Source organism: Alnus glutinosa, chromosome 9 (genome assembly GCF_958979055.1).
Source record: "Alnus glutinosa chromosome 9, dhAlnGlut1.1, whole genome shotgun sequence".
In the NCBI taxonomy this organism is placed as follows: domain Eukaryota; kingdom Viridiplantae; phylum Streptophyta; class Magnoliopsida; order Fagales; family Betulaceae; genus Alnus; species Alnus glutinosa.
In genome coordinates, this window is record NC_084894.1 from 22599175 (window position 1) to 22622454 (window position 23280).

The 23280-nt window shown below is 37.7% G+C and overlaps 1 protein-coding gene across 1 annotated transcript; it reads right to left on the reverse strand.

Moving 5' to 3' along the window:
* Window positions 1-15683: 15683 nt before the first annotated feature.
* On the reverse strand, window positions 15684-21056 carry LOC133878155 (protein NRT1/ PTR FAMILY 5.2-like). Its single transcript, XM_062316662.1, has 4 exons — window positions 20836-21056; window positions 20229-20446; window positions 16896-17461; window positions 15684-16807 (listed from the first exon to the last, which is right to left on the reverse strand). Exons 1-4 carry the CDS (start codon window positions 20948-20950, stop codon window positions 15928-15930), a joined length of 1779 nt encoding a protein of 592 aa, XP_062172646.1. The 5' UTR covers window positions 20951-21056; the 3' UTR covers window positions 15684-15927.
* Window positions 21057-23280: the final 2224 nt, after the last annotated feature.

The following is a 23280-nucleotide window of genomic DNA, read 5'->3' on the forward strand; positions in this document are numbered from 1 at the left end:
TCAATGCGTTCCCTCAGGAGGTTCCTTCGTTAACTGCATGCGGCTGGCTACTAACGGCTTCCCTAACATCGTGCATGCCGAAGGCGTCACGCAACATGATGTGCATGTCACCACCCAGTTTCGGGCCTCCGCCCTGTTCTGTGCCATCGGCTATCGAATCTATGGCTAGATGACTCGAACACCGGCCAGGAATAGCAAACCTTCTCGCAGTCTCACTGTGCATATACCACAAACTATATCCCGGAGTCATTCCCCTACCCCATGTCAGGTGAGCAAGAACGTAATTTGGAGAGTGGCGCTGGTTATTTCGACAGTACTTACATGGACAGTAAATTTTACCCTCGGCGGCTGTACAGTTACTAACGGCAAATTCCACGAACGCTCTACACCCGTCATTATACTGTGTCGTACCCCTACATGCTGACATCCAAGACTTGTCCATATTTCTCTGTACGTGAATTAACGGACCGAAACAAGTTAAGATCTTTGATTTGAGCAATTAAAGTGCTTAAATTTATTAGAGTATAAACTTATAAAAAAAAAAAAAAAAAAAAAAAAAAACGTGGTCGTTGCTCTTTTTTTTTTTTTTTTTTTTAATTTTTTTTAAGCTTTTTTTTCCTGAGAATGTAAAATTCATCTATATTCATAGCACCTTAAAATTTTTTATAACCTTCTCACATATAACCAATTAAACTAAAATTTTAAAAAGAAAAATTAAAGAACATGGCATGTTAAAGTGTTTGAATTTAGTGTTTGTTTCAAACTGTGGATCCCGTATATTATGTTAAATAAGTCGTGTCCCAGAGTCATTTTTTTTTTTGGGTAATTACCTTTTTCCCCCATCAACTACCAGCCATTGTCAACATGCCCCCATCAACTGACACATCGACCAAAAGAGAGTATCAAATTACCAACTTTACATACTTTGCCCCCCTCCGTCAGGGAATCCCGTTAACTTGGATGGAATATTCCTTTTTTGGGCGTTAATTTTGGTTTAAAGACCAAAATGCCCTCCAACAGTAATTAATAAAAAAAATATTAAAATTAATATGTATAAAAAAGTTGAGGGCATTTATGTCATTTTTGAATTTGAGTTAGGCTATTTAAGTCTTTTTACGAATTAAACTGACGGAAGGGGGCAAAGTATGTAAAGTTGGTAGTTAGATGCTCTCTTTTGGTCGATGTGTCAGTTCATGGGGCCATGTTGACAATGGCTGGTAGTTGATGGGGGAAAAAGGTAATTACCCCCCCTTTTTTTTTTTCCTAAAAATGTAAAATTCATTTATATTCATAGCACCTTAAAATTTTTATAACCTTCTCACATATAACAATTAAACTAAAATTTAAAAAAGAAAAAATTAACAATGTGGCTGATTAAAGTGTTTGAATTTAGCGTTTGCTTCAAACTGTCGATCTTGTATATTATGTTAAATACGTCTTGTCCCAGGGTTATTATTATTATTATTTCCCTAAGAATGTAAATTTCATTTATATTCATAGCACTTTAATCGGCCGCGTTCTTAATTTTTTCTTTTTTAAATTTTAGATTAATTGTTGCAAACTGTGGAGTTTATATATTATTTTAAAAATGGGCCGTTAAAATGCAATTTTTTTTTCTCCGAGGACAATAAAATTCATCTATATTCATAGCACCATGCAAATGTGGGAAATTTTTGTTTTTGTAAATGGTGTTTACAAATAGGTAAGAACGTGGCCGATTAAAGTGTGTAGTAATAATGGTGTTTGTTTTATACTGTGGATTCCGTATATTATTTTTATATATGCATATATGGGAAGTTTTTGTTTTTGTTTGTTTTTTTTTTTTTTTTTTCTCCGAAGGTACCAAATTCTTCTTATAAATCTATAGTCTCCTCACATGAACAGTTAAAGTTCAAAATGAAATATAAAAACGTATTCGTCGCTATTGGTTATTTATGACCTTTGTTTTAAATTGTTTATTACAAATATTATTGTAAATGGTGGACGGTGGCAAATTTGTTTAAAATTAGTCATTGTTGGTTACGAACATTTTTTTATAATGTTAAAATGATGGCGAATTTGTTTATTTTTTCAAAAATTTCCAAAATTTATAATAGCACCACAAATTCATAATAGCACACTAAAATATATCACAAATATTCTCAAATCAACAACTAAACCCAAAAAAAAAAATTAAAAAATTATAGCACAGAAAATGATAGTAACATAAACACCAAAAACAAAATAATTCACGTTAAATAATTACAACATCTCCATGCATAATGACCAACTGCATCAAAACCAAATATATATATATATATATATATATATATATATATATATATATATATATATATATATATATATATATATATATATATATATATATACACAAACCCAACAAAATCAGTAACATTGCATGAAAAAAAGAAAAAAAAAAGGTCTAACAATATATATTCCATATCTCCACGTACTGGAAAAGAAAAAAAATTAGGAAAATATCAAGACAAATACATTAAAATATACCAAGTTCATTATACCAAAAAAATAAAGAAAAATTATAAAAATTACTCACAGTGAATTTTGTGGTGTAAGGATGGTTGTCCGGATTGTGTGTACCTGCATTTTTGGAGGAAAAAAAAAAGGTTGGAAGAAACTTTGCATAAACCGAGAGAGAGAGAGAGAGAGAGAGAGAGAGAGAGAGAGAGAGAGGGAGATTTTATGAGAGAGAGATAAAGAAGATGAGTGAGAGTGAGAAGGAGTGGACAGTGGAGGAAAAGACGCCGGAGAGGAGGCCAGATGTGCGGTGGTGGGGCGGTGGACGGTTGTGCTGTGACGGAGAGAGAGAAAGAGAGAGAGAGATACGAAATCGGTAGCTTCCAAAGAAATCTAATTTTTTTTTTTTTTTCGAATTTTGTTTTTTGTTTGAAAATGGGGCCAATTGGCGAGCAGGGAATTGTCACGCGTAGCGTCCCTGGCCCAATTTTTGCCACGTGTCATAATGCCACGTGCCCAATTAGGGACGTGGCAGTTGGGTGACGTGTATTAGTAATACACGTCGCCCATTGTAGGACGTGGTATTTAACACGTGGCTAATGTGCCACGTGTCATTTAAATAAATTTATATATATTTTGTATTTGGAAACACAAAGATAAACCCTAACCCTAAGTGTGTGTACTATAAATCCCAACCCTAAGTATATATTCTATATATAACATTGAAATAGGGTACATTAGAGTTCAATAAATTAAACACTAACAATTAAGCTATATATGTTGAAATGTATAAAGTAATATATATAAATTATTTAACGTGAATAATTAGAAAATGTATATATATAGTATAACTAATTTAGCCACGTCACAAATTGTATAATATTTTTATATAAATTTAAATTTTTTGTATTTGTAAAATGCAAATACAAACCCTAACCCAAAGTGTATATATTATACACAGTACTAATTAAGCCCTAAGCCCTAAAACATAAACCTTAACCCTAAAATAAAACCCTAACCCTAAGTGTATATATACTATATATAGCACTACCCTATGGCATGTTAGAGTTCAATAAATATTTATATACTAAGAAAAAGTATTAATTTTTTAATGTGAATAATTTAAAAACGTATATATATGGTACACAAAAGTAAACTCGTACTCTATATAGCACAAATATAAGGTTAGGGTAGTATATAAATATTATGTATATATGCCAATTAATTAGAAGTTAATTGGCATATATTTTTAAAAGTATAAAAATAGTACACAAATGTAAACCCTAACCATATAGTATATATACAATATATAGTATTAGGGTTAGAGTTCAATAAATAAAATATACGTAGAAAAGTATATAGGTTGACTTAATTAAGTAGTATTAATTTTTATTTTTATTTTTTTGAAGGGAAATTGTAATTATTTCATTAAAACACCCAAAGAGTAACAAATTACAGTCAAACAGAGTCAAAACTAGACTTAGACCATTACAGGGACTCAAAATAGTACAAATACCCCATTATAGTTACCCCAGAACACAGATCATACCAACAGTTGCTACAAATAAGTCTAGCCAATAGAAAGGTGCCTATGCGTTGACATATGAACCTCTCTACTTGCACTATGGAGTCGGTCACAAACAATCTATGCTAAAAAGCAATGACAAGGCTAAATCTAACCCAGAGCAAACTATCAAATACAATTTGTTAAATACAAGAAAAACACCCAAAACAGAAGCTACCGGCGGAAGAAAAACTCTACCGGAGACGGCGCGTGTGCCACCAGACGATCCCCTGCAGCAACCTAATATAAGAAACCCCCGGGCACCACCAGACATAGCAAAAGATGCAGAACGTGGCCATCACGCGGTGATCGGCCGTAGCAGGCAGCGGCTGAGCCAGAGAATGGCGACGAGCAAGGTTGGAAGGGCGAGTGTCAACTAGAGGGCGGTGGAACAACGCAAATATAGCCTCAAAGATTGATAAAAAACTGAGGCACGACCAAACCTTTCCGCCAGAGACATGAGTGGCGGACTCTCCTCCCTCGGAACTCCTTTGGAGTGTTTTCCTGCCAAAACCAAAGAAAACTAAAAGAAACTAAAAAACTACACAAACCTCCTTAGTCCAAAAACTAGGAGGACTAAAACCACCATCGGAACAAGTCTGGGGGGACTCAAAACTCCACAGCCCTAGTGACTGGGAGACTCTAGCCTCCACTGAAACAACCCAAGGAGGAACAAAAACCTCTTTAGCCCTAAAAGGGCTAAGAGAAGAAGCAAAAATCGGAAGGAGGGAGGTTCCAGTAGTATTAATTTGTTAAAGTATAAAGTTGATATATATATAGTATGTACACAAATTAATGTAAACCATAACTCTACGTATGCTATATCTAGCTTCAATCTAGGGTTATTTTTTGATAAATAGTATATGTACAATATTATGGATATAGCATTGCATGTAAGTTGATTGGCATATATTCTTAAAGGAATATATATGACACGGATGTAAACCCTAACCCTAAGTATATGTACTATATAAAGCATTAAACTGGGGTAAGAGTTCAATATATAAAATATACCATCAACACATGTATTAAGATAAACAATGACTTAATTAGTATTAATTAGTTATGGGATAAAATACTTAGATGTATATATAATACGTACATAAGTTAATGTAAACATTAACTGTACGTATGTTATATATAGCTTCAACCTAGGGTTATTTTTTAATAAATAGTATATATACAATATTATGGATATAGTATTGCACGTAAGTTAATTGGCATATATATACCATATATAGCACTAAACTAGGGTCAGAGTTCAATATATAAAATATACGGAAAAAAAGTGTATATATAACAAATTAAAGTAGTATTCATTTGTTAAAGTATAAGGTCTAAATATATATATATATATATATATATATATATATATATACACAAATCTAGGGTTATGGTATATAAATTGTTTATATACATTATGTACATAGTATTAACTCCCAAGATGAAATATATATTTTTTGCAGCATATATTTTATTTGTGTACGTAGTACACAAATCTAAACATTAACTATATGTGTATATATACTATATATAGCACTAAACTAGGGTTAATGCTATATATACATTATGTATATATATACTAAAAAATATGTATATAGTATTAATTAAAATAAGTATATATTTTTAATGTAGATACACCATATATATCTATATTGTATATATTACACAAATATAAACTTTAGAATAGCCATGTAAATACTAAATATACTAGAGTTAATTAAAGTTCAAATCGTAGAATATACCAAAATATGTATGTAGTATTAATTAAAAGTTGTATTTATTTTTTAAAATATTTATTTTATATGTAAATATCTATTTTATCAAATACAAAATAAAATAAAATAAAATAAAATTAAAATTATAACATTTAGCCACATGTACCCACGACACATGGCCATTTAGCGACGTGGGATTAACCCACATGGCTATATGGCCACGTGGTTCTTGAATATGTGGCCAGTCGGCCACGTTGTCTAATCCATGTGGCTGAGTGTGGCCACGTGGTTTTCAGACATGTGGCCATGTCGCCACGTGTCTTAATCGACGTGGCCATGTGGCCACATGCATTAATACACGTGGCGACATGGCCACGTGCTCACATTACACGCGGCCATTTTGCCACGTGTACTAATTACCCGTGGCCAGATAGCTACTTCGTCTTTTTTGCCACATCTCACCATGTGGTCATAAAGACACATGGCTATCTGGCCACGTGGCTACAGTAGCCGTTACTGTAGCCACGTGGCGAATATCCTCATTTTTTTGTAGTGTCGTCTTCTTCCTTGTGAGTTGCTTCTACCCATCTCCATCTCTAACAACCTCAATACCCATACAAAAAAAAAACCCAATCCAATAGACACCAAGAGCACCATCGTCGACTTCCTTGTTACTAGCTCTCTACTAGCAAGCCAAGAGATCATGTTCCACAAACACCAACACCATTTTTGTCTTATATTTCTAACATGACTTTTTGTTAAAGTTCTGTAGAGTTCTCTATTGGAATTTGGAATATCTTCACATCTTTTAAATCATTCATGCCTCACACGACTTAAAGTTCTACAGAGTTCTATAGGAAAAGTCTTGTATATATTGGTCCTAGCTACGTTCTTGTCTTTTTGTTAAAGTTCTACATAGTTCTATCATTCACGCCTCACGACTTGGATGATTTTTTCTGATATGCCTGAGAACAGAAGCTGAGGGGCTCTATTTATGTACCGAACCAGAGACAATGCCCTAAAGTGACACGACATGGTTTTACTGCAACGCCTAGGCTCCTCCGTCGTTCCATGAATCACTGAGATCTTCAGGTAGTACTTGATCCCTGACACCACCTGAGTCTACGCCTTCACAAACCTCTGCTCTCAACTGCCGTCGCTGTTGCCTTGGTGCCTCTAGGCTCAGGTTGTACTCATGCACCGAGAACCTCCCCATCTTATGCACCTCCTTGTTCGCCTTCACTTCGTTTATAGAGGCCGCAGGTGTGAAGAAAGGGGGCTGTGTCTGCCGTGAAATGCTCTACCACCTCTAGTTCCTTACGTTGAAGCCCAACTCCCTCTTTCTTCCAGTACTCCTCCATGCAGACATGGTCTTTTTTGTCAACACATGTGCTATGATCTTCTGCCAGGTTTGTGTTCTTGTTGTAGGAGCACCGGACTTTGCATTGGCCGTGTCACAGAGCATGCTGTTGGCTTTATGGTATTGAAGCGATGCTATACTGTCGAAAAAAGTTAAAAGAGTAACATATATGTCTGACATATCCCTTCCAAAACCAATTGCTATCCATGAAAAAGAAATAAATACAAACGACAAACTTGATTTCAAACAGTATGAAGAAGGCTCATGGTCGAATGGCTAAACAGAGTATTCACAAATTAAAAAAGTCAATCAGACAAATCAGACGAAAGTTCTTTGTTCAAATTTCATAAGGTAAGAAGCCTATCATAACCAAGTAAATAAATAAAAATTACAGTGCTTGTTTTTGCTAAAATATACAAAAGCCATATGCCAAGCCACAAAAAAGAAGATGAAGAGCAGTGATAATACAAAAAAGCTGAAACTAGTCACCGATGCAAAGGAAGTGGCCATGGAAGCACTAGAAAGAGCTAGCTCTCCAAGATGACCTACATACATGACTAAAATCACCTACAAAACAATTTACGAGGAGATTAACCGACACAAGTGGCCCCGCTAAGGATAGCTGCTTCTTCACCTCTGCGAGACTGCGACAACCTCATCTGTTGGTACAGTTTTCGATATGGTGATATGTCGCCTTGTGGTTCATCAAACAAACTCTTCTCTTCCCTGAACTTCCTTGAGATCTGTAAAAATAACAAATGACTAGTCGGGAGCATCGACTACTCCCGCTCCGATGACTAAGTCAGTAAACTGTATGACTTTTAGGGAGAACTTGAAATTTTAGAGCTTAGAGAGAATATATCAAAATACCTGGTGTAGTAGTCTTATTTATAGACTTACTGGAGTTCTTGAAGGACTACGAGTCTTAGCCATGAATTGTGTAGGTTTGAACTTTATCTTAATAGAATTTGAATTGAGTACAAGTTAGATAGGAATCCGCCTCTTTAAGCTAAATTTCACATTGATACGGATTTGGATCCCATTAATGTTGGGATATAGATACATTCCGGATATATTGGGATTGAGTACTTAACAAAAATCCAATGAATCATGGATATAGATTTCTAACGGTTAACAGATACTTACTTGCCGAATCTAAGAAGATAGCTTCACGGCATTTATACTATACACAGTCCAATCCTCCGAGGTGGAAATATCCAAGACGTATTGGCTCCATACAAACTTGGAGATCTCAGTTTATTCCACATCCTGCGGAGTCTTGAAGTTCGAGGTGTTCAATCTCTCTGGACATGTCATTGTCCGAGGTGCTCCGGCATTGAATTAATTTCTTCGTAGAAGGTTATGACAAACATCCGAGGTGACCGAGCTGGGTTGGACTGGGTCGAGCCTATGGGTTGAAACTCCGACTTGACTTGGGGGCCATGTGGCTTTGGGGCTGATTATTTCCCCAAGATTTACCCCCTAATTCTCTTATTTCAAAATTTTGAACTTAAGGGAATTATTTGTATCCTTTTAATCTGTACTTTTTGAAAAATGTCTCTATTCATGCCATAAATACCGTATCTGTCAGTCGCAGCCTTTTCCCATCATTATGACTAAATCCTGCACGCTTCATGATGACGCTGACTTTTCAAATCGAGGCTTGCATTCTCAAGGTTGCGCCTTCAATGAGATTTTTAACTTTTTGAATTTCAAACGGCCGCCTCTTCGATTTCGGGAAATTTTGAAATGATGGCGCCTTTTGGTTTCTCGGACACGTGTGGAGGGCATTTAACTCTTCACTTTTCACCCCCTATAAATACGGTACTTCACCGAATTCTTTTACTTTTCACCATTGTTGCCGATTCTTCAAGCTTTTCTTCCCTGAAATCCTCTTGCTTTTGCTTTCCTTGTTTTTTCTTCTCTGAAATGGCCAGCAAGAAATCTGCTTCCAATGTTCCTTCCACTTCATGGGCCCGAACCAAAAAGTCTGAACACTTGGAGAGTAGGGCGGAAATTGCTATCCTTGAAAGGCACAAGGACGTTCTGCGTATGAACTACAACATCCTTCTGACGGTGAGGATGTTCTACCAAACTCCTGGGACTCGGACCATTGATGGTGGTGACGTAACTCTCTTTGAGAGGATGTTCATGGCCGGGATTTGGCTCCCCTTTTTCCTGAAATTGCCAGGGACTTTGTCTTGTTCCTGATGGTCCATCTAAGTTAAATCATGCCGAACGCTTGGAGATATCTGTTTGCCTCCTACATTCTGTGGAGTCTGGTGTTAAAGAAGGAGATGAAGATTCTCCAATTTTTTAACATCTACCGACCGAGGCAGACTTCGGAGGGGATGATCGAGCTGGCTATCCGACACACCCCCATTTTTATCAAACTCAAGAGTGGGCTGACCAACAAGAAGTTCTAGGAACAACAATTTTTTCGAGTGTCCAGGGAGTGGAAATGCCCCGAGGGTACCGTTTACTTGAAAACCGTAGGATGTCTCGGACCTGGCGGTTGCTGCAACCTGACCGAAACGAACCCCCTTCCATCAGCATAAGTGATAGAGAAGATGTTACAAAGATTAGCGACTGGTCTGCTGCGAGGGTAAAAGCTGAGAAGTTTGAGGAAATCGAGTTTGACAAGCTTGTGACTAATGAAACCATGAGGCGATTCCTCGGATACAAAATCCCTAAAAACAAGAAGATGGTCACTAAGAGAGGTGCAACCAAGAAAAAGAGTGATGCCCCTCGGTCTCTGAGACAAGCCACCAAGAAGAGAACTCCTGATCCAGCTGTTGTAATTCTCGAGGAAATTGCTCTAAAGAAGAAGAAACAAGATATTCCCCTGGCCACTTTGGGTGCAACGATGACTCCTCCGAAGAGCCCTGCGCTAGAGACCAATACAAAGGAGGGCTCGATGAGCTTCAGAGGTTTTGTGCCCGAAACCTCCCCTACCCGAGGAGCGGGAACCTTGCCACCTTTTGGCCTAAGGGACGAAACCAGCTCCAAGGCCTCGCATAATGGCTCGGATGTTCCTGATGAAGAGCTAAATGTAGGGGTTTGGGGGGCAACAAGTTCAGCACTTGTACGAATGGAAGAGGAAGTAGAGCCCACCCTTGAGACAAGCCTCGAGCCAGCTCTGCATCGGGTGAAACACATGGCCAGGAAGAAGAAGTTTGAACCCCGAGGTCATCTTGCAAGTTTGATTTCAGAGGCTAAACAGATGTTGGGAAGAGCAACGTTCAGCCCTTCTGTGGTTGAAGGGTTTCAAGCCGAGTTTGCTTTTCCTGGTGAAACTGAGGAGGGTTTGCGAAGGAGATGAAACCCCTGAAGCGTCCTTTGCAACTAATGGCATAGAAGCAGAAGATGTTCCTTGGACTCCTACCGAATGGAGGGATCCGCCTTCTTCTCCGCCTCCAAAGGACAACGATGTGGAGATGGAAACAACTCTAAGGGCAAGCTCAGCTTCTCCCAAGCTTGTCCAACCCCAACAACCTCTCGAAGAAGGAGTTACGGGTAATCTTCGGGGTAGCCCAGAGGTAACCAAAAGAGATACAATGGAGGCTGAAGGTCCGTACCTTTTCCGGATGTTGGAGTCGAGATAGTTTCGGAAATAAGTTCGAGGCTCAATACTTCTGATCCAAGACACTTTGGGCCCGAGGCCGTTCCTACTGAAGAGGCTACTTCAAACACCGAGGGATCCAATACCTCGAGACCGAGGTCGCCTTTCGAGATCTTGGGAAGGGTCTTCTCGGATGTCCGATGGAGGCCATTCAAAACTTGATTCCCAAAGGTTTCTTCGGTGGAGCTAGGGTGGCTTCCCCTGAGAAAATAGCACAAGGCATCATGATCTCCAGCTATCAGGTAACTTTTCATGGCTTTAGAACATTTTCACTGACTTGGAGTTTATTTTGACTTTGTCTTTTCTTTGATTTCACAACTTTTTGTGAAGATGACTGCTTTGTGGCAGAACTTTGAGAAGCACCAAGAGGCCCAGCAAAACATTCTTATTCCTAAGGCGCAAGCTCGGATCTCGGTGCTAAAAAAAGAGGTGGCCAATCAAAAAGTTCTTCTTCATGCCCGAGAGGAAGAGATTGCTTATAGGGACTTACTAGTCTTCGAGGCGCAAGCCTGAACATCAGCCTTTGAAAGAGAGGTGGCCGCACATATGGCTTTTCTTCAAGCTCGAGACCATGAGATTGCTTCCAAGGACGTAGTAATCTCTGAGGACAAGTCTACCATCATTCGACTTGGGAAGGAACTTCAGGTTACTAACGAGCGATATGTGCGATCAATCGAAAGCCTCTCTATCGAGATGAATGCCTGAGAAGCTTTGGAGACTAGACTTCGGGCCGTTGTGAATGAATGTTCTGAGTCCTGCAAGAATGTTGAAGCTGCGGAGGTTGAGAAGGAGAAACTCACGACCGATGTGGGGAAGCTCGAGGCCGAAAAGGAGAAAGCCTTAAAAGAGCACAAGACCATAACGAGAATCTCTTAATTAGAATTCGGAGGCAATATGACATTGGCCAAGAAAAGATCAAAGGACTTCTGAAGCAGCTGAGCTATGCCCCCTTACATTCGAGACTTCGGTTTCGGTCGAGGTTTCAACTGGGGTTTTGAAAACTTCAGAGCTATTGTCTTAAACCCTCTTGCTGGATTTGACCCTCGAGCCGTTCAATATGTTGCGATAAGATTCCCGAGTATGTGGTTAAGGAGATGTCTGGTTTTGGTCCGAGCTTTATGCCGGATGTACTTGACTGGTTTGATGCTACTTTGAGTCCTTTTCATGATAATCAAAATCTTGAGGGTAATAAGTAGATCTTAGGGATTTGGAGTGGGCCTCAGGGCTTCAACTTGTAAATACTTGATTTTTTTTTTTTCGATGTATCTTTTCTATTTCATATAAAAAATTTGTAATAAACAAAACTTCAATGTTAAAGAAATGAAGACAATTTTGATTTTGAACAGACTTTTACTTTCTTTATTTTCGAACTGTTACCCCTAGATAACCTAAGGATTTTTAGAGTTATCTGTGGGACATATCAATTTTTCAAACTAATTTTTGTCTTACTTTTTATACTAGAGTTACCCTCCAAAACTTGTACAAACAAACAGTTTGTGTAAGTTTTGACTAAGAGGATTTTAAACTTGTAAGATAAACTGGCACTCCCCGAGGGTTTTGGAAGTTTACCCCCGAGGGTTAAACTTACTAAATGAACTAGCACCCCCCGAGGGTTTTTGAACTTTACCCCCGAGGGTTAAAACTTACTTGCTGATTTTTTAAAGAGGTTTTGTCCTCATACCTTTATCCGAGTTGCTTCCTTTGAGATTTTGTTCCAACAGCTTGACTAAGCCTCGGCAATATCTCCCTTTATAGCACATCGGGAATCTTACTTTGAATTACTTTATGGCCTTCGTCTTCATTCTTCATCCTTGTCTTTGTCAAATCCTTATCTTCATCTGTATCTTTATCTATATCTTTTGCTGAGCTACCCCCCTTTAACTTAGGTCTGTAGTCAGGTACCCGGGGTATCCCTCAAATACTCGACTGAGTTTTTTGGGAAGGAGTCGGGCAGATAGTCCCCTAGGTATCCCTCCAATACTCGACCGTGTTTTTTGGGGAGGGAGTCGGGTGTATAGTTCTGTGGGTATCCCTCCAATGCTCGACTGAGATTTTTTGGGGAGGGAGTCGGGTAGATAGTCCCATGGGTATCCCTCCAATAGTCGACCGAGTGTTTTGGGGAGGGAGTCAGGTGTATAGTCCCCTAGGTATCCCTCCAATACTCGACAGAGTTTTTTGGGGAGGGAGTCGGGTGGATGTTGATGCAGCTTTTGTCACAATAACTTTGCAGTAGACAATAAAATAGAAGAATATTCCTTTATTGATGATAAGATTATCGAGCTACAATGACTACATATAGTACTTCTTCAAATGCTCGGCATTCCATGCTCTTGGGAGTATCTTCCAGGTCTCGAACTTCAAATGGTAGGCCCCCTTTTCATGACACTTCACTACTTCATAGGGGCCTTCCCACTTTGGTGCGAACTTCCCTTCAGTTGCATCTTTGGTAATCATGCTCACTTTCTTGAGGACCCAGTCCCTGACTTGAAACTTCCTGGGGTTTACTGTTTTGTTGAAGTACCGAGCTGTTCGTTCCTGATAGGCCGCCCAGGTAACTTGAGCATTGTCTCTTTTTTCCTGCAAAAGATCTAGGTTCAAGTTGATACCTTCATCATTAAGCCTTGGGTTGTAGTATGCTACCCTGAAGCTCGGGGATCCTACTTCTGCTGGGATGACCACCTCGGTCCCATAAGTGAGGGAGAATGGGGTGTCACTGGTCGGGGTTTTGACTGTTGTCCAATATGACCAGAGCACTTCAGAGACATACTCTACCCAGGCCTATTTCTTCTGCTGGAGCTTCTTCTTCAACGTCCTCATCAGAGTCTTATTTGTTGCTTCCACTTGCCCATTTGCCTTAGGATGTAATACACTGGAATAATAGTTTCGGACATAGAGTTCAGAGCACCACTTTCGGAACTGTTTGTAGTCAAACTGTGGTATTCCAAACCAATATACAACGGATCTCCAGAGGAAGGTGATTACGTTTGTAGTGGTTATGGCTGTCATTGCTTCTGCCTCAGGCCACTTGGTCAAATAGTCGACAACCACAACAAAGAACTTTCTGCTACCTTTACCCGGGGGCATTGGCCCTACAATCTCTACCCCCCATTTTGCAAAGGGCCGCGGAGATGTGATGGCGGTGAACTTCTCGGGGTGTGAATTCACTACCCTGGAGAATCGTTGGCACTTATCACAATGCTTCACGACTTGGGCCGCGTCCTTGCTCATCGAAGGCCAATAATAACCGGCCCGAGTTGCTTTGTGTGCCAACATCCGAGCTCCTAAATGGTTTCCATAAACGCCTTCATGGATCTCTCTCATCCATACTCGTCCTTCGAGAGACACTTCAGTAGAGGTTCAGAGTATCCTCTTTTATAAAGGATTCCTCCGAGAAGACTATATCGAGTTGCCTGTAGCTTGACCTTTCGAGCCACAACCTTGTCTTCATGTAAGAGGTCGTTCTTCAGATACTAAATGACATCAGTAGCCCATTCGGGTTCAGTCAGAGCCGTATCCAACTCCATAACATCAGACTTTAGAGCAATGGATGGCTCGGCTAGAACAATGACTTCTTGATCCGAGGCTTCAATCTCTTGATCACTCCCCGAGGCCAATTTTGAGAGCTCATCTGCTGCCGTATTTGCTTCGTTCGGTATCTTGGTGATAATAACCCTCTCAAAGCAAGACTGGAGTTTGCATACCTTTTCTAGATACCTGGCCATTCTGACTTCCTGAGTGTCAAACTCTCCCTGGACTTGGCCCACAACTACTTGGGAGTCGCTACGGATTTCTACATTTGTGGCACCCACTTCTCAGGATATGGACAAGCCAACTATAACTGCCTCATACTCTGCTTCGTTGTTGGTGGTGATGAAATTCAGTTTGACTGCAAATCGAAACACTTGACCCTCCGGGTTTAACAAAATGACTCCGACCCCACTTCTTTTACTGGTCGAGGACCCGTCGACATACACGACCTAAGTGGAATAGCTATTCCTGAGGGAATAAACAACATTTTCCAAAAAGAACCATATTTTTCTTTAACTTTTTCAAATTAAACTTTAAAAAAAATTAAAAATTAAAAATTAAAAATTAAGAAATTAAAAAAATTAAAGAATTAAAAAATTTTAAAAAAAAAAAAAAGAATTTAGATCAGATCTGTGGGTAAGTCCAACATTTATTATTTTTTCTTAAGATTAGAGTTTTTTGAAAAATAAGAAATTATATAGGTTTTTTAGTAATTTTGAGTCAATTCCAATTATGGAATATGTGTTGTTACCAAACTAAGAAATTAGAATAATTATTTCATTTCACTCTTCTTTATTCCTAGTAATAACTACTCATTTTCTTAATGGAATACCCATTCTGTGAACCAAACGAAGTTTAAAGCCTTTATGACTTTTGACTCTCCATATTTTCTTAGCATTTATTTATTTATTTTTCATTCTATTTTGTCTTTGAACGGTGAATTGAGCTTAAGGCCTTCAATTTTGGTAATTAAGGCCTTCATGACTTTTGAAACTCTCCATATCTTCTTAGTATTTATTTATTTAATTATTTTCATTCTATTTTGTCTTTGAACATTAAACTTAACTTAAGGGCTTCAATTTTTGTAATTAAGGCTTCATGACTTTTGAGACTTTCCACATCTTCTTAGCATTTTTAATTTTAATTCATTTCTTAAATTTATTTTTACCATAATTTGAGGCCTTATTAAAGTGTATTGATATATATATATATATATATATTAAATTGGGGGCCTTAGGCGGCCGCTTAATTTGCCTAAAACTCTAGCCGGCCCCGATGTAAGCTTGTTAAGCGAAACCACGTAAATTTTAGTGTCATGCGTGATTGTACTTTTTTTATTGAGATTTTTTGTTCTTTACTTCTTTGTGATCCTAAAAATTAAATTTGTTACAACATCCAAGACAAACACTTGTTGGCTTCACACAACTATATCGCGTTCCTTCTCTATTAAAAATGAGTAAACATTACATTCTCCTATTTGATGTAAAGCAAAATCAGAGATACACTATCTTAAACCAACATGAACCCAAAGCTATAGCAATACTTCGTGCTCTATGAAAGGCCCTTCCACAAATACAGCTTTACCAGAACCATCACGAACTTGAATATCAGCTTTAATTTCTGTATGGCCTTTATTCTTTTCCATTAGTCAGTTTACAATCTACCTCCTGGATTCCTCTTGGTTAGAAACTTGCACTTTCATCCCCTTCAATTCTTCTGTAAGCACTTGAATTGAATTCGAAATTTCAGCCTTATACACATAGAACTTAATCACAATCAAGAAGAAACCGAAGTTCAGGAGGTTTAGTACAGCGAAAAATGCATAATAATAATCAAGATGAGAAGCATTCAGGTTGTTTAGAATCCACCCGTGGTGACCATGCTCCTTGGTGATGTGAGAAACTGTTGAAAGAAGGAAACTACTCAGAAAGTTTCCAACTCCTAGAGTAGTCATGGAATATGAAGTCCCAAGACTCTTCATGTTTTCTGGCGCCTGGTCATAGAAGAACTCAATCATGGCAACGGCTAAAAATGCATCTGCGGTGCCTATAAGCACGAATTGAGGAAGTAAAATAAATATGGTTAAAGGAACTTGTCCTCCATTTTCAACCAACCCATTTTCCTTAGCCACTCTCAGTCTATATCTCTCGGTTAGCGATGCGATTATCATAATTATAATTAGCATAAAAAAGCCAATTCCCATTCTTTGAAGGAGAGTGATGCCTCTAGGGCTTTTAGTCCACCTTTGCACAATCTTGATGAACAACCGATCATAGAGCACAACTGAGACAAGCATGGATATGGTAACAAATCCACTTAAACTTGCGGGGGGGATTTTGAAGCTGCCAATGCCTCTATCAAGAGTGGTCCCTTGCTTGACAAAAAGAGTATTGATCTGGGCGCCTGTTGCGCTTGGTATGAAAGTGGCAACCCAGATTGGGATCATTCGTAACATTTGTTTAGTCTCTTCGACTTGTGTAACTGAGCATAGCATCCATGAATTAGTTGAGCCGGTTTTCACAGACGCCTTGGTAAGGAACCTGCTTCCATGCAACATTAAGTAAAATTAGGACAAAAATGGACTGCCAGTTGATAAAAGTAAATTTTGAACTGATCATGTATATATACCTCAAGGTGGTTGTGGAATCAATTCTGAACTTTCCTTTCTTGGCATACTCTTCCAAGTCAAGCTCATAGAGCTCTTTTGGATCATCAGGGATACGCACCCTCCATTTATTTAAAGCAGCTACAATGACCTTGGCCATCCTTGTGAAGGGACTGGCTACGAGCACCTTGTGTCTGTAGAAGGATGTGCCTGCCAAGAAGATGGCAATGGATATTGCAAGTCCAAGAGTCGGAAGCGCATATCCTAAGGTCCATCCTACATTGTCTTGTACCCACACAAGAACTGTATTGGCAAAAAGTGTCCCGAAGAATATGCTGAACATCCACCAATTGAAGAAGGACAGCTTGTGAGACTTCTCCTTGTGGTCGAAATCATCGAACTGGTCTGCCCCGATGGTGGAGATGTTGGGCTTGGTTCCGCCTGTTCCGATGGCTAAGGTATAGAGTGCACCATAAAACACGGCAATCTGTAATGTCGAAGCCTTCTTACAGTTCTCCATATCAGTCTCTAAGCATTGAGGTGGTTTTAAGCCAGGAAGTGAAACGGCCAGTGTTAGTAGTGACATTCCCTGCCAATATAGTTAAACATACTTGTTTAGACACAAAAGGTTTATCCAATTTGAACAATAATTTCTTGATCCTTGCCTAATTGTGGTTGGTCGTTGGACAGTGAGAAAATAATGTAGTAATATATAATAAGAACTTTCAGTAGTTGGCTTGGGTACTGGGCAAAGGAATTGGTGCTAGCTAGCTACTTGTGTTTTGGGGTGATTTTTTGTTTTTGGTTTATAAAAGTGAAAATTGTTTTTATGTTTGTAAGAGTGTTTGTTAATGTTTTTGTTTTGAGAGAATAAAATAAAAGAAAGAAAATGATAATTTTAACAAAGGGAAGCTTATCCCTTTCAATTTTAGTTTCTATGACTATTACCACAAAGGTCTGTCCTAATTACTTAAGCCACAGGGTGAAGACCCACCCTAATGTTTGAAGAATCTTTAAATTTCTTATTAATTAATTTATAATAAATGTAACGACACACTTTAAATAATATAATATTGTTCATTTTTTACTCCCAAAACTAGACTTCTCAGAAGGTCTCCCATCTTGATACTACTCTCGCAGAAGCACGCTTAACTACGAAGTTCTGATAAGTTCCTATCCATCAAGGCTTTAAAACGTGTTGTGTCAAAAAGTATGTGAATATATATGCATATAAGCACATATTCATTCCTATACTCAGGCGATGTAGAACGTCATATTGTTAAAAGCCTTTACATATAGCACCGGCAATGGTAATAACCTCTTATTATTTATTATATATTACGTTATGACAGTAAATTAAAATCCTATTATTTCTAATAAAAGCACAAAATTTATTAGTAATTACTCTCTCAGCTCGTAGGTAATTTTATAATAAGAACCACTGGTCATGCACATGCTTTTACTAAGATTTTTTCAACCTATTTGAAATCCATAATTTACGTAACAATACTTTATACAATATCCAACGTACTATAATTTTATATATATATCTTGACCTCCTTAGGACTTTCTGATTAGCTCTTAATTAATTCCGCCACAGCCTGGCTCCCCTCTCCCGTGAGTCCGTGACTAGCTAGAGACATGAGAATGTTCCTGCTAATTAACATTAACAATTAATACTTTCTGTCTTGTTCTTAGTTTCCACTTGGTTAGTTTTAAAATTCTAACCTACGTACTCTAAAAATATAAAATCATTTGGTATAAATTTATAAATTTGAAATCCATTGGATCTCATCTTTATTTATTTAGATTATTTAGAAAGAACTTTAGAAAAAAAAAAAAAATTGAAAAGAAAATGGGTTTTGAATCTTTAGAACAATCCATATGCTCAGAATAAATCCAAAATTAAATTGAATAGATCTATCTAGGGAGAGTTCACTCTGAAAGTGGAGACCCCACAACCTTCCCCTACTGTTCAGCTTGTGATGTGGGTCTCCCCTCTCCTAGTAATAATCAAAGTGAATTGGGATATAGTCCTTGACAAGAAATTGAGACGAGTTGGTTTTTGGATCATTGCTAGGGACAACGAAGGAAATGTGTTGGCCTCTCGGAGTACTACCCATATTGACACGACAATAACTGAAGCGTAGGCAGCTCTTCATGCGATTATTTTCATTAAGGAAATTGTGATATTTGACATTATCCTTGAGGGCGATGCCTAGTAGATTGTTAATGAGATCACTTTAGAAAGTCATAGCCTCAATAGATTTGGACACTTCATATAAGGCATCCAATCTGAATTGTGTTATTTGAGGTCCTCTTAAGTGATTCACGTGCGAAGATAAGTAAGTTTAGTAGCTCATGTTTTAGTTCGAGCGGTTGTAACTCAAGTCATAGATAGTATATGGTTGGAAGAAATTCTACATTTTATCTACGATATTGTTCTTAGGGAATATATTGCCCCTCAATGTTAACCCATTGGGTCTTTATTTTATCGATGAAGATTTCATATTTGATAAAAAAAATTAAAAAAAAAAAATCCTACTTGATTGTCGTATATCGCTATCCTCGAGAAATATATATATATATATATATAGAGTAAGTCCTCAAAATTAAAGCTTCTGTCTTCACCTTATCCTAAAAGCATAATAGAATTTCTATTTAAATTACCTATCAAAAAAAAATTTCTATTTAAATTCGAGTATATTGGTCAATATAGAACAAAAGATGTCCCTTCAAAAAAAAAAACAAAAGATGTGTAAATTGTTCAATATAAACAGGCCACCGGCCAACGTGATTCAAGTTGTGATATAGACATCCCTGGTCCACTTGCCAAATTTTATTTTATTATTATTATATTTCTCTGGAGCAAGAAATCCTTGCCCTTATCCCATATAGATTTCAACGACAGCCTTATAAAACAAAATTTCCAAGTCAAACATGCGTATATACTATGCATGAACTGATGGACAAATACGAAAATCAATCTTTGGCATGTTTGACTTGAATTAACCACGTGTTAGGTTTCGGTTAATAGCTAGACCCGTTAATTTAATATTATACGAGTAATGCTACATATCATTTATTTGTCTTTTTTTTGTCCCTCCAAAATTGATGTGGCTCTTAAAATTACCATTGGATCAAAATACAATAATGATCTATTATAAATTTAATGGTGATTTTAAGAGCCATATCAATTTTAAGGGACAAAAAGAAAACAAATGGATGATACGAAGGATTACTCTAATATTACATATCTTTCTTCTTCTTCTTTATGGGTGTAACATATACATATATAATATATAAAGAAATTAGAAAGGGTAGAGATGAGATGAATGATAATGATTGAGACGTACCGAGATATAAACGATGCAGGCAATGACAAACGTCCAGTAACGGCCGAGATGAGCATCAGCGACGTAAGCACCCAAGATTGGAGTGATCCAAACAGTTCCGACCCAATTGGTGACATTGTTGGAAGCGGTGACGGTGCCCTGGTGGAGCTTCTTTGTTAAATACAAAATCAGATTGGAAGATATACCATAATACGCCATGCGTTCGAAAACCTCGTACACTGCACATTTCACCAATTTGCATGTGCTTGAGAATTGGGTTAAAGCATAAAGAAAAGAGAAAGCGCAAACCCGTGATATGTGATATGTGCTATGTTCCTCAGTATCTAATCTTGATTTTTTAAACCATTAAAAAAAAAAAGAAAAAAAAAAAGGGATGGATATGGATTGGAAGAGCTTCACGTACAGCTGAAAAGAACAAGAACAGCGCCCTCGTAAATTGGCTTCCAAGTTCCGAGGGGCCGCCTAACACGTACGTACGTGTAACCCATTTAGGATACACGAAGTGGGTTGGTTGTGGGTCGTAACCAAATCCTTAAGGCTGGATTAGATGCCTTTGAGAACTACAGATATATAGAGAAAGAGATGAAAGAGGCAGAGAGATAATTACCGACAATAAAGGAGCAAGCGGTCCATCCACCACGCTTGGATCGACGGACCGGGTTCCCTTTCAGATCCACTGTCCCATCCTGCGTGTAATCACCAACACCTTCTTCCACAGCCATACGTACTCTTTGCTTCTACAGATCGAGTTTTACAGTGAATCAGTGATATTCCTCCCCCCACCGTTTGAACTCGATCTCCGGCCTGGCCTCCACCATTTTTATCCATTTATACAACTTTTGTCTACTAGTTGGTGTCCCATCCACCCTTTTGTTTTCGCCATTTATCTCCGCCGGTGGGACCTCTCAACTTGCCATTTCCCAACCGTGTTAGGCCATCAGCTAATTCGAATCACCTTCTAAATGACGCATATGCCCTCATAACAACTTTTAATTTTCCTTTTTTTTTTTTTTTTTTTGGCCCTTTTTTTGTTTATTTAAAATTTCGTTGGACCCATAATCTAGCAACAAGCTAGGTGATCTTTAATTAATGCATTTATTTTTTGTTCATTTATAATACAATAAGATATATAGTTCAATGAAAAATTGAATATTAAAATCTTCTGTCTTGGATAGATTAATTCTGAGTTTCCTGACCTTAGCTATTTAATGATCTACTTGAAACATATGGGATTCTGTTTAATAAATCATAATAAAGATGATAAGAAAATAATGAGGGATTCATTTACATTTTTATTTGTTTTTGACAAAAATTTCCTACAAATCGGAAAAAAATTCATAGAAATCATATTTGAAATTGACATATGTCTTTTGACATGTGAGAAAAACATGTTTTTTTTTTTTTTAAGAGGAGAATCACTTACATGTTGTTTTAATAGTTTGTGCTTTTCACATATTTTTTAAATAGCATTAATAAAAATACATGGTATACGCCACTTTTAAATGTGAGTTGTAAATAATTTCCTACAAACCGTTGTGTAAAAAATTTCTATCATTTATTTTTTATTTAGGGAATGTGGTTATAATAACCCCAGCTCATGAATTAAACTTTGTTTGCACCAATTTCGAGTCTGAAACTCAAATGGTCAAAATAATCGTTTTAGAAATCTTAATTTGTATAGGTTGAGATTGCTTTAGGCCTTTAAATTTCAGGATAAATATCCTACAGATACTTGGGTTATGCCATGAATCAATTGTTGTTTCGATTTAAAAAAGTGTTACAAGTAGTAGCATTTATCGTTAATGAAAAAAATTCAATTTGTACTTTTGTGAATCCTCTGTTCATTCTTTTTTAATGGACCTCATTTTTTTTTAACGGACCTCACCTTACCCACCTTAAAATAATTACAAAAATGCCATTGTCAAGCAAAATTTCCGGAAATTTTGCTTCACTGAAGTATTACCCTAATAATTTTTCCAACAAAATGCATGCATGTATGTGTGAGTCTTCAATCTTGATAAGTGCTTTGAACGATGACAAGTGGTCAGAGCAAAAAACGTGGGTTGGATTATCCTTTGCTCCCAGCTTGGCTCTGAAAAACCTTGGAGATTCTGATCTCATTATGGAGCCCCTAGCGTGGACCATGCACGAATCAGGATCATCCCTTACCTCATCTCTGCCTGCCTTTGTCGTTCCCTCACACAAGGGGCTGATTGGGTTGGTCTGCCATCCCAAGTCTATTTGAGGGTATCAATCGGCTGTTCCATTGGATGCTTTGGGAGCGACCAACTACCTCAAAAATTGCATTGGGGTGGCCGATTACTTTAAAAAAAAAAAAAAAAAAAAAATGAAGGTAATTGAATGCCCATTGTGACTACTTTGAGGTGGCTAGACCACCCGGCGAAAGGAGACGACGACGATGAAAGTGGTAGTAAGATAAGAGATCAACAGTGATTGAGAATCAGCGGAGGAACAAAAGAAGAGGCAATGATGGGCAAAGGGGTTAGACAGCTAGATTAGATGATGTGGTAGAGATTGTATCATAAATTTTAAAATAATGATCAAGATCAAGCAAATTGCAGCCCATAGAATTCCTTAAATATTGTGCGAGATTTCAATCCCACTTCAACTTGTCGCCTGCGCCAAAAAGGTTTACCAGAAGCATTGCTAGTGTGAGCACCACTTTCCCCCATCTCTTCCATAGGCCATTGCAACAACACTAGAACAACCCCCGTCAACCTTTTCTAAAATATGAAATATTAATATAAGTAATCTGAGGGAAAGGAAGTGGCCACAAGTTACCTCTGTATTCACAACTACCTCTTGTGTCAATGAAGGTGATTTCTCGTTAAGTGGGGAAGACATTGGGGTGACCTCCCTCCCCACCTCTGATGAATGGATGATATCCATCGTGCGAAGGCTAGCCTCCACTTGATATTATATATGAATGTCTCAACATTATTTTCAAGACTATTTTCCACTTAATTTTAAAAACTGAGTATATGTTTTCAAAACATTCTTCTACGAAGGTGTATGAATTGTTCCAAAAGTG

Bases quoted from the DNA above. Each gene is read 5' to 3' on its own strand.
- LOC133878155 (XM_062316662.1), bottom strand. From the start codon at position 20,950: ATGGCTGTGGAAGAAGGTGTTGGTGATTACACGCAGGATGGGACAGTG. The intron at 17,462-20,228 runs GTACGTCTCAAT...CTATATTGGCAG, and splicing joins CCTGCATCGTTTATATCTCG to GGAATGTCACTACTAACACT. The intron at 16,808-16,895 runs GTATATATACAT...GCATGGAAGCAG, and splicing joins GATTCCACAACCACCTTGAG to GTTCCTTACCAAGGCGTCTG.